The following is a 14570-nucleotide window of genomic DNA, read 5'->3' as shown; positions in this document are numbered from 1 at the left end:
TTGGGCTGGACACAGTGGCTCATGCCTATAATCCTAGTGCATAGATTGAGGTCGGAGGATCACTTGAGGACAGGACTTCAAGAACAGCCTGGACAGTATTGCAAGACCCAATCTCTTTAAAAAAGAAACTGAGTGTGGTGGTACATGCCTATGGTCCTAGGTACTCTGGAGGCTGAGGTTGGAGGATCAAGCCCAGGAGTTTGAGGCTGCAGTAAGCTATGATTGCACCACTGCACTCCAACCTGGGCAACAAAGCGAGACCCTATCTCCTAAAAAAAAAAAAAATTGTATTTCTTTCTCTAGCAGCACATAGATATCGTATTCTTTTTAATGATGAGTTATTATTCGGTTTTATTTATGTACCATCAATTTTTAGCCAATCTCTTATTGAGTAAATTTAGATTGTTTTCAGGTTTTTGCTATTATAAACAATATTGCTGGGAACACATTTTTTGTACATGTATTTGTGTGAGAGCACAAAAAGTATCTGTAGGATAAATTCCTAGCAGTGAAATTGTTATGCTAAAGAATATCTGTGGCCGGGCACGGTGGCTCATGCTTGTAATCCCAGCACTTTGGGACGCCGAGGTGGGCGGATCATGAGGTCAGGTGTTCGAGACCAGCCTGGCCAACATGGTGGAACTCGTCTCTACTAAAAATACAAAAATTAGCTGGGCATGGTGGCAGGTGCCTGTAATCTCAGCTACTTGGGAGGCTGAGGTAGGAGAATCGCTTGAACCCGGGATGTTGAGGTTGCAGTGAGCTGAGATCGCGCCACTGCACTTCAGCCTGGGTGACAGAGCAAGACTCCATCTCCAAAAAAAAAAAAAAGAATGTCTGCTTTTTTAGTTTGAGTAGATATTGTCAAATTACCCTTTCCAAAACAACTATACCAATTGAATGTCCTACTAGTAGTTTGAGAGTTTTTCCTCCTACTAACTGCCAATACTATTTTCAAAGTTTTTAATCTTGACTAATCTGATAGTTAAAAACTGGTGTCACATTGTTATTCATTATTGTTTTTCTTTACCTGTGAACTGCGTATTCATGTCCTGTGTCCTTTTTTTTTTTTGGCCGATTAGTGGGAGAGGTTTGTTTTACTGTATTGCCCAGACTGGTCTCAAATTCCTGGGCTCAAGCAATCCTCCCACCTCGATCTCCCAAAGTGCTGGGATTATAGATGTGAGGCACTGTGCCCAGCCCCGTTTTTCTTATTGAGCTGTGTATTTTTTTTTTTTTTCTTAGTGACTTGCAATAGTTCTTTGAATATTGAGGAATTGACACTGGTTTTTCATGTTGCATGTTTTCAGTTAATTATTGACTTTACATTTATTTTTTGAATTGAGATATAATTCACATACCATAAAATTTACCCCTTTAGGGAGCCAGGCGCGGTGGCTCATGCCTGTAATCCCAGCGCTTTGGGAAGCTGAGGCAGGTGGATTACTGGAGGCCAGGAGTTTGAGGCCAGCTTAGCCAACATGGTGAGACCCTGTCTCTACTAAAAATACAAAAATTAGCCAGGTGTGGTGGCGCATGCCTGTAATCCCAGCTACTGGGTAGCTGAGGCAGGAGAATCACTTGAATCTGGGAGGCAGAGGTTGCAGTGAGCCAAGATTGCACCTCTGCACTTCAACCTGGGTGACAGAGTGAGACTCTGTCTCAAAAAAAAAAAAAAAAAAAAAAAAAAAGGGCCAGGCGTGGTGGCTCACGCCTGTAATCCCAGCACTTTGGGAGGCCAAGGTGGGTGGATCACAAGGTCAATAGATTGAGACCATCCTGACCAACATGATGAAACCCCATCTCTACTAAAAATACAAAAAAATTAGCCGGGCATGGTGTTGGGCGCATGTAGTCCCAGCAACTCGTGAGGCTGAGGCAGGAGAATCACTTGAACCTGGGAGGTGGAGGTTGCAGTGAGCCGAGATTGCGCCACTGCACTCAAGCCTGGCGACAGAGCGAGCCTCTGTCTCAAAAAAATAAAAATTAAAAATAAAATTTACCCCTTTAAAGCATACAATTGAGTGGTTTTTATTACTAGACATTTTACATGAGTGGATCCATACAATATGTTGCCTTTTGTGTATGGCTTCTTTCACTTAGCATGTTTACAAGGTTTGTTTCTGTGGTAGCATGTATCAGTACTTTCTTTTTATAATTAAATAATATTTCATTGTGTAGATATACCACATTTTATTTATCCATTCATCAATGGGTGGACATTCGAGTTATTTCTATTTTTTCTTTTTTGGCTATTATGAATAACTCTGCTCTCTTTAGTCTATTTGAGCTGCTATAACAAAATACCTTAGACTGGGTAATATATAAACAATAGAAATGTATTGCTCACAGTTCTGCAGATTGGAAAGTACAAGCTTAAAGTGCCAGCAGACTCAGTGTCTAGTAAGGGCTCATAGTCTCTGCCTCATAGATGGCACCTTCTAGCTAATCAAATTCAGGAGGGCAGAGCTGTCATGACCTAATCATTTCCCAAAGGCCCCATCTCTCTTTTTTTTTTTTTGACAGAGTCTAGCTCTGTCACTCAGGCTGGAGTGCCGTGTCACGATCTCGGCTCACTGCACCCTCTGCCTCCTGGGTTCAAGTGATTCTCCTGCCTCAGCCACTTGAATAGTTGGTATTACAGGTGCGCAACACCATGCCTGGCTAATTTTTTTTTTTTTTTTTGTAGAGACAGGGTTTCACTGTGTTGGCCAGGCTGGTCTTGAACTCCTGATCTCAGGTGATCCACGTGCCTCGGCCTCCCAAAGTGCTGGGATTACAGGCGTGAGCCACCTCGCCCAGCTGCAAAGGCCTCCCCTGTTAATACCACCATATTGAAGATTAAGTTTCAACATGAATTTAGACAACAACAGCTGTTTTGAACATGCATTCACAAATTTTTGTGTGAATGTACATGTTCAGTTCTTTTTAGTATATACTTAGGAATAGAATTGCTAGATCATATGGTAATTCAACACTTAACTTCTTGAGGAACTGTCATGCTTCTTTCCAGAGTGGATGTACCATGTTACGTTTCTACAACAGTGTATGAGGATACCAGTTTCTCTACATTCTCACACTTATTTTCCATCTTTTTGATTGTAGTCATCTTAATGGGTATAAAGAGTGATATGGCATTCTGGTATTTATTTGTTTTTACTGTATGTTTTAGTTTTTTATATAGCCAACTTTATCAGGAATACACATACATTTTTTCCCCTGAAGCCAAATATGCTTTAGCTCTGCATATTTTTCTTTCTTTTTTTTTTTTTCTTTTTTTGTTAAGACAGGGTCTTGCTTTGTTGCCCAGGCTGGTGTGTAGTGGCGTGATCATGGCTTACTGCAGCCTGCTGCCTAGAACCCCTGAGCTCAGGTGCTCCTTCTGAGCTCAAGTGCTTCTCCTGCCTCAGCCTCCTGAGTAGCTGGGACTACCACCATGTCCTGCTAATTAAAAAAAAAAGAAAAAAAATTGTAGCAACGGGGTCTCAATATGTTGCCCAGGCTGCTCTTAAACACGTGAGCTCAAGCAATCCTCCCCATCTCAGCCTCCCAAAGTGCTGGGATTTCAGGAATGACCTACTGGACCCAGCCTTCTATTTCCTTTTTTTTTTTTTTTTGAGACAGAGTCTTGCTCTGTTGCCCAGGCTGGAATGCAGTGAGTGGCATGATCTCAGCTCACCACAACCTCCGCCTCCCGGGTTCAAGTGATTTTCCTGCCTCGGCTTCCTGAGTAACTGAGACTACAGGCGTGTGCCACCATGCCCAGCTAATTTTTTTATTTTTAGTAGAGATGGGGTTTCACTATGTTGGCCAGGCTGGTCACGAACTCCTGACCTTATGATCCACCCACCTCGGCCTCCCAATGTGTTGGGATTACAGATGTGAGCCACTGCGCCCAGCCCTTCTGTTTCTTTATAGTCTCTTTTTCATCCTAGTAAGTTCCTTAGATGTCTGGCAATCTTTTTTCCCTCGTGTTTAAGAATAGGGGAATAGGCTGGGTGCGGTGGCTTATGCCTTTAATCCCAGCACTTTGGGAGGCTGAGGCGGGCAGATCACCTGAGGTCGGGAGTTTGAGACCAGCCTGGCCAAAATGGTGAAACCCCATCTCTACTAAAAATACAAAAAAAAATTGGCCGAGTGTGGTGGTGGGCACCTGTAATCCCAGCTACTTGGGAGGCTGAGGCAAAAGAATAGCTTGAACACGGGAGGCAGAGGTTGCAGTGAGCCGAGATCGTGCCATTATACTTCAGCCTGGGTGAGAAAACCGAGACTCTGTCTCAAAAAAAAAAAAAAGTTGGGGGGGAATAAAAAATGAGAAGCTTTGACCATGTTAGTATATGGCTGATTTGAGCTAGTATTGGTACAAAAGTTATTGTGGTTTTGCCATTTAAAAAAAATAATTTTTGCACCAACCTAGTAACTGACTATAAATATAAACTTCACCATAGGATCCCACTAGGCCATTCATTTGGAAATTTTCCCAAATCCATATCTTTAAGTCTTTCCTCTTAGAGTGGTCAAATTCCCTAGAAACAACTCTTCTGGTATCTTAACTAGAGATCTTGTTGCTAGTATTTTGGTGGCCAAGTGGCAATATCTAGTCAGTTATATTTCACTTCACTTAATCTTCCTATTTTCTTTTTTTTTTTTTGAGACAGAGTCTTGCTCTGTCGCCCAGGCTGGGGTGCAGTGGCCGGATCTCAGCTCACTGCAAGCTCCGCCTCCCGGGTTTAGACCATTCTCCTGCCTCAGCCTCCCGAGTAGCTGGGACTACAGGCGCCCGCCACCTCGCCCGGCTAGTTTTTTGTATTTTTTAGTAGAGACGGGGTTTCACCGTGTTAGCCAGGATGGTCTCAATCTCCTGACCTCGTGATCCGCCCGTCTCGGCCTCCCAAAGTGCTGGGATTACAGGCTTGAGCCACCGCGCCCGGCCAATCTTCCTGTTTTCAATTTGGCATCCACCCCCATCACCGTTGGGGCTCCCAGGTAGAAATTATTTTTTATCCTTTCAGAGAATAAATCTCCATTGTTTTACCTAGATGTATGGAGAAAGTGAAGGGATCTGAAAGTATGGCTGCTTCCAGATCAGACTTTCAACTTGATTTTTAACTTTTCATTTTGAAATAACTTCAGACTTACAAAAAACATTGTTAAAATAGTACAAAGTGCTTCCATAAACCCTTCGCCATTCATCTGTGGGAAGCTTTTTAGAGGTACAACTTTCCTGGTTCCTACCCGAGGTTTTAAGTAGGTCAACTGGGTTAAGGCATAGAAGTGTATGTTTTTAAAAAGGTCTTTAAATAACTAATGTGCATCCAGATTTAGGAGCCACTTTCTTAGACATTATAAATGTTAGGAAAGCGTTTATTCATTCAACAAGTATTTATTAAACAATAATGTATTAGACACTGGCTGGATACTAATGATAGAGATTAATAAATCAGGGTCTTTATTCTAAAGTTGCTTATTACTAAATGGGAGAAAGAGACATAAAGGAATAAAATTATAATTCAGTGGGATAAATGCTATATTAGAGCTACACAGGTAAGGGACTGGTTTACTTTAGCAGAGAGAAGTAAGAAGGGCTTTATGGCTAAAGTAAAAATTTGATCTAGGACTTGAAATCTTATCAGGAATCACCCAAGTGAAAAAGTATATTCTATTAAGAAGGAGCAGCGAGCATTAAAGCAAGGAATTCTGATTGGTTACAGCATATTGTTGGAATGGTAAGAAGATTGATATAGTGTGGTATATGTGGTTGGTAATGGAGGGAAGTAAAGCTGGAGAGGAAGGATGAAGGTGGATTTTAAAGTACCTTGTAATAAGGACTTTGATTTTAAAGGACCTTGTGATAAGTTTGGATTTTATTATGAAGTCAGTAGGAAGATGGTAGACTTATTTATAGGGGAGTCATCTGTTCAAGCATGTATGATTGATTGATTTTTTGAGATGGAGTCTCACTCTGTTGCCCAGGCTGGAGTGCAGTGGCGTGATCTCAGCTCACTGTAAGCTCTGCCTCCCGGGTTCAAGCAATTCTCCTGCCTCAGCCTCCTGAGTAGCTGAAAAACAGGCTTGTGCCACCATGCCTGCCTAATTTTTGTATTTGTAGTAGAGACAGGGTTTCACCGTGTTAGGCAGGATGGTCTCGATCTCCTGACCTTGTGATCCACCCACCTTGGCCTCCCAAAGTTGCTGGGATTACAGGCGTGAGCCACCGTGCCTGGCCTCATTTATTTTTTAAAAACAGAAACATAGATGACAAGATGACAGCAAGGGATATGACTTGTAATAAGGATAATATAAACAGGAAACCTTTGAGAAAGATGCTATGTTGATCTGATTAAGAAATCATAAAGGTCAATATTAAGGCATTGTGATAACCAGTTGCTAGTAGAAGTAATTATTTGTAATCCTTTTAACCTTGCATTTGTTGTTTTTAGGTTTGAAGTCCTGAGTTTTCTCATGCTGTGTTATAATTCTGCTATTGTATATATGCCTGCCTCATCTTATCAATCTCTTTGTCGGATGGGTTCCAGGTGAGAAGAGTGATTATTACTAATCTTCATATTTATTTGACAGATATTTATTGAACACATTCTCTAAGCCAGGCACTCTTCTAACTTCTGGTAATACAGCAGTAAACAAAACTCAGGGAGCTTATATTCCTGTAGGAGTCCGTATCCTCATGAGGCTGTTTTTTTGTTGTTGCTTTTTTATGAGATAGGATTTCTCTCTGTCACTCAGGCTGGAGTACAGTGGCTGAATCATAGCTCACTGTGCCCTCGGCCTCCTTGGCTCAAGGAATCCTCCCGCCTGGGCCTCCCAAGTAGCTGGGACCACAGGTGTACACCACGACACTCAGCTAATTTTTGTAAAGACAGGGTCTTGCTATGTTGCCCAGGTTTGTTTTGAAGTTCTGGCCTCAAGCATTCTTGCCACATCAGCCTCCCAAAGTGCTGCGAGTACAGGTGTGAGCCACCATGCCTGGCCTTGTGCATTATGAAAATGTTTTCAGCATTAAAGAAATATTTTCTAGCTGAACATAGAGTTGTACCAAGACATCCAAATCTAAGGTTGTTTAGTGACATATCTTATCATTCCCTGGTTGCCTTTGTAAATCACTTTGAGATCTTTGAAAAAAATAGTGCTATATATATGGGAAAGTCTTAAGGAATGTGAACCTCTTCCCATACATTTCATAAATAACTGTCTCTGTGTTGGAGAAAGTGATTAGCAATAGTACCAATGATGTATGTGTCTCATTTGTATGTGGGGGGTGGATATTCTGTATCTCATGGATTATAATCTTTACTAAATCAGAATTTCTAATAATTTGGACAGACCTAGGCTGAAATCTTGTTCTGTCACCCAGGCTGGAGTGCAGTGGTGCCATATCAGCTTATTCAATCTTTGCCTCTCAGGTTTAAGCGATCTTCTCACCTCAGTCTCCTGAGTAGCTGGGTCTACAGGTGCCCACCACTGTGCTGGGTTTTTTTTTTTTTTTTAAAATAGAGACCGGGTTTCATGGTGTTGCATAGGCAGGTCACAAACTCCTAGGATTAAGTGATCTGCCTGCCCTGGCCTCCCAACATGCTAGGATTACAGGTGTGAGACACTGTACCTGGCCTTAAATTTCTACTGTGGAAAAAATGTAGGCCAGGTGCAGTGGTTCACGCCTGTAATTCCATCACGTTGGGAGGCCAAGGCGGGCAGATCACCTGAGGTCAGGAGTTTGAGACCAGCCTGGCCAACATGGTGAAACCCTGTCTCTACTAAAAATACAAAAATTAGCTGGGCGTGGTAGTGCATGCCTATAATCCCAGCTACTTGGGAGGCTGAGGCATGTGGATGACTTGAACCTGGGAGGCAGGGTTGCAGTGATCCGAGATCGTGCCACTATACTACAGCCTGGGTGACAGAGTGAGAACTTGTCTCAAAAAAAAAAAAAAAGAAAAAAAGAAAAAAATTTAAGTGATATAAATTAGTCTGGAGACAATGGATGTTTAGAGTCACAGAAGTTCAGTTATAGAAGGAATTCTGAATTCAGCCTTTCAAAATGATTTTTACTTGAGGATATCAATCCCCCAAAAAGGTTAAATGTTGTGTTCGTTTTCTATTACTGCGTAATAAATTGCCACAAATTGAGCAGGTTAAAACATCACACATTTATTATTTCACAGCTTTTGTGGGTCAGGAATCCAGATGGCTTAGCTGGGGTACTCTGCTTAGCGTCTTACAAGGCAGCAGTTAAGATGTTAGCTGGAGTTGCAGTCTCATCTGAGGCTCAAAAGTTTTGTTGGCAGAATTGAGTTCCTGTGGCTGTAGGACTGAGGGCTTCAGTTTTTTGTGGCTGTGTGCTGGAGGCCATCCTTCGCTCCTTGCCACATTGGCCTCCCAACACAGGCAGCCTACAACATGGCAGCTTACTTCTTCAACATAGGAGGAGTGAGACTCCAGCAAGACCTGTTACCTTATGTAACGTACTCATGTACACATAATCATGGAATCCCATCACCTTTGCCTTATTCTATTGGTTAGAAGCAAGCTGTAGATCCTACCCTTGCTGAAGGGGAAGGGCATGACACAGTGTGAATACCAGAAAGATCATAGGGATCATGGCTCTCCAAGAGTCTGTCCACCACAAGTGCTTTGCTCAAGGTGACATGCTATTGTGTTACTGGGAAGAGATCCTGCTTAAACAAAACTTACTAATTTTTCCCATCTAAATTAGCTGTTACTTTGATTTTACAGATTACTTAAAAATATTTGTTTCTCTTAACTGTAATAACGTGATTAATGTCTAACAAAATTCTTGTCTCTAATTTAGATGCTGTTTAAGCACTTACTGCCTATCTGCAGATAAATTTATTTATAATTCATTACTTTAGGTTCATTAAAAGAAAACTGCCTGCTCTCTCATTGACAACATTATTGTGGCCTTCAATAGAATTTCTTTTTTCTTTTTTTTTTTTTTTGAGATAGAGTCTTCCTCTGTCACCCAGGCTAGAGTGCAGTGCCACAATCATTATACATAGCTCACTGCAGCCTCGAACTCGTAGGCTCAAGCAGTCCTTCCACCTCAGTCTCTTTAGTAGCTATGACTATAGGGATGTGCCACCATATTTGGCTAATTTTTAAATTTGTTATAGAGATGGGGTCTCACTGTGTTGTCCAAGCTGGTCTTGAACTCCTGGCCTCAAGTGATCTTCCTACCTTGGTCTCCCAAAGTACTGGAATTATAGGCATGAGTCACCACACTCAGCCTAATAGAATTTCTTAATAACAAAGATGATGGCGGAGTTTAGTGGTCCTCAAACTTTTGTTCTTTTGTTCATATATCCTCTACAGAATTTTGAAAAACTATGTACTCCTTGTACGTTGTTGACATTAAAGGTTTTTCATCCTATCTTAAGTAGGTAGAAATTATATAATTTCTAGGCCAGGTGTGGTGGCTCATGTCTGTAATTCCAGCACTTCAGGAGGCTGAGGTGGGCAGATCACCTGAGGTCACGAGTTTGAGACCATCCTGGCCAACATAATGAAACCCTGTCTCTACTAAAACTACAAAAATTAGCCGGGAGTGGTGGCACATGCCTGTAGTCCCAGCTACTTGGGAGGCTGAGGCAGGTGAATCGCTTGAACCTGGGAGGCAGAGGTTGCAGTGAGCCGAGATCAGGCCACTGTACTCCAGCCTGGGCGGCAGAGCGAGACTCCATCTCAAAAAAAAAAAGGAAAAAGGAAATGATGTAATTTCTAGTATGTAAGTATCGACATAATTAAAAAAATAACTGTTGGGTCACTGTTTTAAATGTATGTAATGTAAATACCATAATGATGTGATACCATCATCCATTTGAGGAATAAATGAAGAAACTTTTCTTTAATGGTCTAATATTACATTTATTCCTTTTTCTCCTTGAAATTAAAGGAGAAATTTCTATTCCCCTTTCGCCACATAGTTTTATCTTAATATAATGCTATTTTTATTTTATTTTATTTTTTATTTTTATTTTTTTGAGATGGTGTCTTGCTCTGTTGCCCAGGCTGGAGTGAAGTGGCGCGATCTTGGCTCATTGCAAGCTCCACCTCCCAGGTTCACGCCATTCTCCTGCCTCAGCCTCCTGAGTAGCTGGGACTACAGGTGCCTGCCACCATGCCCGGCTAATTTTTTAAAAATATTTTTAGTAGAGATGGGGTTTCACCGTGTTAGCCAGGATGGTCTCGATCTCCTGACCTCGTGATCCACCTGGCTCGGCCTCCCAAAGTGCAGGGATTATAGGCATGAGCCACCGCGCTTGGCCATATAATGCTGTTTTTAAATAGCAAGTCTTTTATTGTATATCTCTGCTACAAAAAATATATAAACAGAATTTAAAAAAAAATTTCCCAAGACCATAAGGCACTAAACACTAAAAAATGTCTTCTGGATTTACTATTACAATTATTTTACTAAATTAATTGATTAAATAATGTAGTATATTACAACTGTTGATCATTATCAAGCCTAACTTTTTTTGGAAGCATCACTTAATGAGATGAAATGGATGTTAGGGAGTTGTTTATAGTTGTTTGTTTAAAAATGGCCTCACAGACAACAGTATTTTGAAATGTCCTTTTGTTTTGAGATTTCTATACTTCCCATTAATTCACCCTGATACAATTTGGGTTGAGTGAAAGTTAGACATTTGTGTGTGTATGTGTGTGAAAAGAAAGAAGGATGATTGTGAAAGAGATGGTTAGCTATTTTAGAAAAGTTGCTTTTATGTGCAGTCCACTAGAATGAGTGCTTTATGAGAGCACAGATTTCATTTTTATTTTTTATCTTTCACCTGTTCACAACTGTATGCCTAGGCCCAGAACAATGACTGGTATATAACAGGCACTCAATAAATACTTGAGGAATGAATAAATTGAATAAATGAACTTAGGAAAACAAAAACTATTTTATTTAAGGAATCTGGAAATCACATGTTAAATAGTGTATTTTCCTAGGGTTTGTGTGAGTGGGTTTCCACGGCAACATGAAAAACATTGGAAAGAACTCTGTGGTCGAATAGTATTGGATCCTGAATTTATGGTGCAGCTTCTCACAGGGGTGTATTATGCCATGTAAGTAGGTGGAATATAAAATTGTATGAATTCTTCCTAATGTTTAGAAACTTTGAAAATTTCTCTTTCTTCCTTATCAGACACAGTACTGAATCTTTTGTTCCATGACGGGCTTATCTTCTTTTTCTAATATGGTTTCCTTTTAGTACTTTTAAAATAGCCAAAATATAACATAACTAGTCATTAAAATTGGAGTCTAGAAATTGTCAGATTTTCTGTATGGAAGACTATCTCTACATAGTTCATAACCCAGGTTTTCATGAATGCATTAAGTAGATTAAATATCAGCATGTAATAAAAACCAATTTATGTGAAGAAACATTTGTAAACATAGTATTTAAAATCTGTTTTGTTTTTATAACCAAAAGTGGGATAGTTCACAAATGAAATGACATAACACTTGGTATGAAAGTTTTGCTTCACAACCAAAATAGTAGGATTTGGAACAATTTAAAAAGTTGTGCTGAAGATTAGATATTTGCTCAGGAGAGTAAATGATCTTCTTCTTCATAGGTATAATGGACAGTGGGACCTTGGCCAGGAAGTTCTTGATGATATCATTTATAGAGCCCAGCTAGAGCTTTTTTCTCAACCACTATTGGTAAGTTATTATCTTTACTCTTTATTAAATATACTTGTACCTAAAAAAGGCACTAGGTTAAAAAAGTAAGACAATCCAAATAATTAGGGGAAAAATTTTATTCCATGATAACAGTTGGTTAACTGTTAGAGAGAAAACAAAATAGGTTTAGGTCCTTTCCACCTTCCAGTACCAAAATAAAGTTCAGATAAAGTGAATAATTAAATGTTTTGAAATCCATTAAGAAAAGAGAGAAGAAAAGGTTCTAAATATTCAGATTTCTGGAGAAGGGATTACTTTCTAAGCATAAATGATAGGACAAGTCACTAAAATAAGTTTGATCCCCACCCTCCAGCCCCCACATAAACACTTGAATTCTAAGCCGTTAGGTTTTTGGGTTTTTTTTGTTTCTTGTTTTGTATTTTTTGTAGAGACAGGGTCTTTCTGTGTGGCCAAGGCTGGCCCCAGCCTCCCAGAGTGCTGGGATTAAAGATGTGTGACACCACACCCAGCCTATTCCATCAGTTTTTTTAAATTTATTTTTTATTTTTATTTTTATTTTGTTTTTGATATGAAGTCTGTCTCTGCCACCCAGACTGGAGTGCAGTGGCGCGATCTTGGCTTACTGCAACCTCTGCCTTATGGGTTCAAGTGATCCTTCCATCTCAGCCTCCCAAGTAGCTGGGATTGTAGGCACCACCATGCCCAGGTGATTTTTTTTTTTTTTTTTTTTTTTTTTTTTGAGACAGAGTCTCACTCTGTCACCTATGCTGGAGTGCATTTGCGCGATCTCAGCTCACTGCAACCTCTGCCTCCTGGGTTCAAGCGATTCTCCTATCTCAGCCTCCCGAGTAGCTGGGACTACAGGCGCGTGCCACCACACCTGGCTAACTTTTTATATTTTTAGTAGAGATAGGGTTTCACTGTATTAGCCAGGATGGTCTCAATCTCTTGACCTCGTGATCCACCCACCTTGGCCTCCCAAAGTGAATTTTTGTATTTTTAGTAGAGACAGAGTTTCCACTGTGTTGGCTAGGCTGGTCTTGAAATCCTGATCTCAAGTGATCTGCCTGCCTTGGCCTCCCAGAATGCTGGGATTACAGGCGTGAACCACCACGCCTGGCCTCCATCAGGTTTTTAAAAGCAAAATTAATATATGCAGGGCACAAACTGAGAAACATTTTCAGCAGTCATGATACGAATAAGCAAATTAATATTTCATTCTATGTAAAAAGATTTTGTACTCTCCCACAAAATAAACAAATCTCCAAATGGTAAGTGATCAATTGAAAAACAAATGTAAGGCTAGGTACGGTGGCTCACACCTGTAATCACAGCACTTTGGGAGGCTGAGGCGGGTGGATCATCTGAGGCCACAAGTTCAAGACCAGCCTGGTCAGCGTGGCAAAGCCCTGTCTCTACAAAAAAACACAAAATTTAAGGCCAGGCCCTGTGGCTCACACCTGTAATCCCAGCACTTTGGGGAGGCCAAGATGGATGGATCACGAGGTCAGCAGTTTAAGACCAGACTGTCCAAGATGGTAAAACCCCATCTCTACAAAAAATTAAAAACATTAGCTGGGCATGGTAGTGGGCGCCTGTAATCCCAGCTAATCGGGAGGCTGAGGCAGAGAATTGCTTAAACCCGGGAGGTGGAGGTTGCAGTGAGCCAAGATTGTGCCACTGCTCTCCAGCCTGGGCGACAGAGTGAGACCTCATCTGAAAAAAAAAAACAAAACAAAAACAACATTAGCTGGGTGTGGTGGCACATGCCTGTAATTCCAGCTGCTTGGGAGGCTGAGGCATGAGAATTGCTTGAACCTGGGAGGCAGAGGTTGCAATGGGCTGAGATCGTGCTGCTGCACTCTAGCCTGGGTGACAGAGCAATACCTTGTTTCAAAAACAAAACAAAACAACGAATGTAAATATCCAGTAGTGGAGTGAGGAAGGCATTCTTTATGTTACAGTGGTAGTGTGAAACAACTCTGAATATCCCCTGAAGAAGCAGTTTGGTAATGTGTGTTTATTTCTTTGGCCCTCTATCCCATGTCTAGCAATGTATTCCAAGAAACTAAACTTAAATTTAATACCAAAATTATAAATACCAAAGACAATGTATTATAAGCACCACATTGCAGTTTTATTTCTACTTGCAAAGGAATAAAAACAGTCTAAATGTCCCACAGCAGAAAATGATTTAAGTTATATAATATTTACTTGATGAGATTATATATATGAGGTTTTATATTAAAGGGAAGTGCTAGCTTGTATGAGGTAGAAAAACAGTATACAACTATTTTTTAGATCTAGACAGGACAGAGGAAACATAAAATGCTATAATAGTTGTCTAGGTGATTTGACTGAATTTTTATTCCTTTCCAATTTCCTAAGCTTTTTGTAGTATTTTGATAACAGTATTCTTAAAATACTATTTTCTACTTGCAGTATTGTAAGAATACAGCTTTTTATTTCACTGTTTCAAAAAATCACTATTATTTTTTGAGACAGGGTCTCACTCTGTCACTTATGCTGGAGTGCAGTGGTGTGATGACAGTTCACTGTAACCTCCACCTTCTGGGCTCAAGTGGTACTCCTGCCTCAGCCTCCTGAGTCGCTGGGACTACAGGTGCATACCGGCACACCTGGCAAATTTTTGTATTTTTTTGTGGAGACAAGGTCTCACCTTGTTGCCCAGGCTGGTCTCAAATTCCCAGACTCAAGTGATCTGCCTGCTTCAGCCTCTCAAAGTGGTGGGATTACAGGCATGAGCCACCATGCCTGGCTCAGCTTTTTAAAAGCCATTTTATTTATATCATTTTTAAAATATTTAAGCCAAATATAAATTTATCAAGGTAGCATTTGCAGTAATTCTCCATTTGAA

General features: G+C 40.6%; 1 protein-coding gene across 7 annotated transcripts in view; it reads left to right on the top strand.

The window, feature by feature from the left end:
- HYCC2 (hyccin PI4KA lipid kinase complex subunit 2) overlaps positions 1 to 14570 on the top strand; it is an 85231-nt gene that overhangs the window by 58890 nt on the left and 11771 nt on the right. For 6 of the 7 annotated variants that reach the window (XM_011718101.2, XM_071073158.1, XM_071073162.1 and 3 more), the window contains 3 exons: positions 6441 to 6536; positions 10993 to 11109; positions 11623 to 11710. In XM_011718101.2, the coding sequence (XP_011716403.2) occupies positions 6441 to 6536; positions 10993 to 11109; positions 11623 to 11710 (301 nt within the window). The remainder of the gene's footprint in view (positions 1 to 6440; positions 6537 to 10992; positions 11110 to 11622; positions 11711 to 14570) is intronic. The other variant, XM_071073161.1, reaches the window with a different exon arrangement.

Source organism: Macaca nemestrina, chromosome 11, assembly GCF_043159975.1.
Source record: "Macaca nemestrina isolate mMacNem1 chromosome 11, mMacNem.hap1, whole genome shotgun sequence".
NCBI lineage: Eukaryota > Metazoa > Chordata > Mammalia > Primates > Cercopithecidae > Macaca > Macaca nemestrina.
The sequence above is the reverse complement of the archived record's forward strand: the minus strand, read 5'-3'. Positions and strand labels throughout refer to the sequence as shown.